This window comes from Atta cephalotes (genome assembly GCF_000143395.1).
Source record: "Atta cephalotes unplaced genomic scaffold scaffold00014, whole genome shotgun sequence".
Classification (NCBI taxonomy): domain Eukaryota; kingdom Metazoa; phylum Arthropoda; class Insecta; order Hymenoptera; family Formicidae; genus Atta; species Atta cephalotes.
In genome coordinates this window covers 5473828-5478059 of record NW_012130078.1, presented here as the reverse complement: position 1 = coordinate 5478059, position 4232 = coordinate 5473828, and the positions used below count along the sequence as shown (strand labels likewise).

Genomic DNA, 4232 nt, shown 5'->3' with positions numbered 1-4232 from the left:
AGAAAAGTACATATTGAGGAAAGTAAAATTATTTTTGGTTAAAGTTATATTATTATGTCTGGTAATACTTACTAAGTATTTAGAAAAATACAATTTCTTTTGATTATATTAATCGAACATTTGATTGAAATTATTTCACTCAACATATGGTAGTTGTTATCAAACACTCTTTTTTCAGTGCACGCCAAATGGAAACTTTATTTGCGATCGTATAGCGCCATTTATGTTTCTCACTAGATACTGTCGCTGAATTTAGTTCATCGAACGTTATTAGAAAGTTGATTCTCTCTATTTTATTTTTAATCCATCGATTTTTCTTTTTAGTATCTCACGACATTTATGTTAGGATCTCTATATAGACTATTCTCCCATCATCGAATTTTTCATTCGAGATTCGGCGGGGGAGAGCTTTGTATTCTGCATCGCAGTACCGCTTCACTTATACGCATCACGCGATTTCCCCGATCTTCGTTCAAAGATCATCGTCAAGTTCTCTCTCTTTTCAGGCTACCAAGTGGAATGGGAGGGCAAGAAGATCCGCGTCATCCGTCCGGACGTCGAGTGCACCAACGGCATCATCCACGTGATCGGCTCTGTGTTCCTCAAAGATAGCGACGTCCGAGTGACGGGCGGCGCGTCGCTGGCCACCCTGGCGCCCCATCTAATCATGATACTGATAGCCAAGTGGCACCTGTAAAAGCCCTCATCGCGTCGCATCGTCTCGTATCTGCGGCAGGTGCGTCTATAGGAATTCTCCTTGGGGGCCGTCTCCTATCGTCCTCGAGCGGCGGCGACAACGACGACGCAACGCGGGTAGGCATGGTCGATCGACCCGTTCGATCGGACTCCGAAAGGACATTTATTGTGCACGGGGAAATGAAGGAGAAAGGGGAGGGTGGAAAACTTGAGAATCCGAAGATCCGGTGGAGACCGAGAATCCGCGAGATCAAAGATCCATGGGACTTAAACGATCTGAGGATCGACGGGGATTCGCGGGATCCGGAGATCCAAGGATTCGTTCACGTGGCTCTAACAAGATCGCCAATCTGCAGACGTGAAAGGGGGAACGGAGAGGGCGGGGGGGGGAGGAAGAAGGGCAGGAAGAAAAGTGTCCGATCGGTTACTTTATAGCAATCGTACGGAGGCACGAGGAAGCTCTCGCCGAGGGAACAACGCGAGGACGACCGAGCACTCACGATCGCACGGCCTCAGAATGCCAGGATAGCCTATTATTTATTGAGTAATCGTCCGAGGACGTAGCGGGACAATTTTACGGGTTAGAAGCGTTAATCGTACCAAATAAATGGTTAATCTCGTACCAAGTAATCTAAATAAATTTATTGAGAGATGGAGGGGCGTGAAGAGAGACGGAGGAGAGGTAGAGATTTCGAGGAACCTACTTCGAGTTAATGTTAAGGCAACGATGAAATTGCATTCTGTGAGATCATGCGACTGTCAGCGAACGACGCAAATATGCAAATAAAATCGCGTTTTAATCGATCGTTCTTTCCATTATTATCTAAGCAATCATATTGACAAGAAATTATTTGATTTTGTGTCTCAACCGAGAAAAAAATTGTGACAGTTGGTGAATAAGATGATCGGTAATTATGTATTTAATTGCATATTTCACGCGCCGTTCTGTAGAATTAATAGGAACTTAATGACGTATCAAAACGTTTCCACATGACCCTTAGAACAAGACTTCGCCATTCCCTCGCGGAATTGTACGATTTTATACAATCGTAAACATAAAGTCCAAAATCCTTTCCCTCCAAAGCGACGACGATAATAAAACTAGACGCAATGCTGATCACCCCGTTTCAATCAACGACAGTAATAATGTCGAGACGCAATATCGATCATTTCGAATAAGTAAGCAATTTCGAAATAAAGGAATCCATCCCGAATCTTATCATTTCGAAATTCATCGATTTCAGGGTCTTATGTATTCTTTTTCGCATCCATGGATCCTTTCAGAGAACGGGACAGTCGGATTTCTATCAAATCTCAGGACTCCTGTAGATCCTTAAATCCCTATGTGAATTTTCGCTTCTTCGACTCGAGCGGGATCCACGGATTCTCGATATTCAACTTCTAATAGACAAGAAGTCTGTTCTTTTAAGCTGAACTTTTCTTGCACAGTTCATCTTTCTTCTTTTTCTCTCTACATTGAATAAAAAAAAAAAGAGAAAATAAGATGAATATGCAAGAGGTTCAGTTTAAAAAGAACAGGTCTCATACTTTTGAGTTAGAGATCCTTAAGTAACAGCCTAGTCACTCGAAACAAATATGGCGGCAATATTTGATTCTATTGCAGAGTATATAAACTTTTATTAAGCTCTATGATTCAATCTATAGCTGGAGGCATTACGAGGCACTAAACAGGTACGGCGCAAAATTTTAATAGGCAACGCTACTCTTGTAAATATAAAGCTCTACTTTGATATTTTAAATGAATTAACTAAAAGTGGTTTTCTGGAAATCTTTTCAAATTTAGCAATAGCGTTATGGATTTTATTAACTGTGCCAATATCTGTTGCAATTGCAGAGGCATCTTTTTCAAAATTAAAAATAATAAAGAATTATCTGAGAAATGACATAGACGCGGTCATAGACGTGACTTTTTAGCTATGATATCAATTGAAAAAGAATTAGCGAACAGTCTTGATTATCGTAACGCTTCCGTCTTTAGCTCTGCCATGACTCATGTAACTCGGCCATGGCTTCCCTTAAGGAACAAAAATAATTAAAACCGTTTAAACAAATTATGCTTAATGATTCACAAGAAATTAAGTTTGGAAAAGAAGATAGAATTAAGAAGTTATAGAAAATTTTCTGAGAATCCAAGATGGCTAGTATGAAAAATTTAAATTTTTCGAAGATCAATTCGAAGATCATTTAAAAATTTTAAAAGAAAAAGTAAATTAGTAAATTAAATATGTGTGATTTTGTGATTTATCTGCAAGTAATTAATTTAAAAAATATAATAATATAACAATTCCAATAAATCCACTATTCTCCCTCCTCCCCCGAGTTCAAAAGTATCAACTTTAATTTGGTTCCTCCTCAAATAAAATTTTTCTGGCATATGCCCTCTGCAATGCTGCCATTTATATTTGTCGTAAATAAACTGAGTGTCTAAAGACTTGAGGATCTCTACTTCAGGTCTTCGTAGATCCATAGTCGATCGGTCGATCTAATAATCATTGTCGTCAGTTAGCGTCGTTGTATCAATTCGCGGCAGTCTTGTGGTGAAATCGGATCGAACATCGACACAAACAGACGCGTAAAAACACGTTAACGTCATCACGGTATGGCGATACGGCGAACGTATCCCGGGGTGCGAGCGCATAGCGACGCGAACGGGGTAAACGTTTAGCCCCCTGTTCCTTCCCCTGTTAAACCTCGACGTTCAGGAAACGTCATTCCCTTTAGAACACCGTGTTTTCGAGCCTTTCGTTGTCACAGAAGGGTTATAACGGCCGCTCAGGGACGGCCCCGAACGATACCCCGCTATGTATCATATCGTATTTACGCTGTCTACTTACCGAGAATACTGCCATGCACGCAGGCTTGCGGACGAGCTTGCAAACGAGTTTTTGTACGATAATTATTAACAGAGGGAGAAGGTAGAAAAAGAGAAAAGAGTAAAAGCGAGGACGCTCTATCTTGAAACTGGCGATACCCTAAAAAAAAAAAAAAAATAAAAACAAGTGCGTTAAGTTGTTACACGAATTTAGAAGCGCGAGGAAATCAAGTATCTTGACTTAGGATGCGCAGGGGAGGAAAAGTTTGGCACTCTTAGCTTCTATTAGTTTTGCAAATTTACAACAGAAAGCAATATCTTCTTAATTCTCGTATTATCTAGGATACGGTAACTTGTTAAAAGAGGAACTGACAGGAATTCATTCTGTGGAGTGAAGGGGAAAAGAGGGTTTGCTGCACAACGTATCTTAAATACCTGTTAAAGAATTAAATTAAGAAAACGCGAAAGGTCGCTGAATTAATTCCCAACAAAGAAATTCGTCCGCAGAAGGAATTCCTATCTCCTTTGATTCGCTTATTTTTTTACGGGAAACGGAAAGACATTCCGTGACCATATCTACTCTAAGTGCACGGCACGCGCTATCGTTCTATCGTAATAACTACATCCCGATGAACTTTCTTTTCCCTCCACGCTCATCGCATTATTACAGACACATACAGGCACACGCATATATATATATATA

At 40.3% G+C, this 4232-nt stretch overlaps 1 protein-coding gene across 1 annotated transcript in view; it reads left to right on the top strand.

Moving 5' to 3' along the window:
* The window catches only part of LOC105617921 (fasciclin-1), a 148946-nt gene extending 148249 nt beyond the window's left edge, over nucleotides 1-697 (top strand). Inside the window, exon 14 of the mRNA XM_012199456.1 lies at nucleotides 507-697. Within this exon, the coding sequence (XP_012054846.1) occupies nucleotides 507-697 (191 nt within the window). The remainder of the gene's footprint in view (nucleotides 1-506) is intronic.
* Nucleotides 698-4232: the final 3535 nt, after the last annotated feature.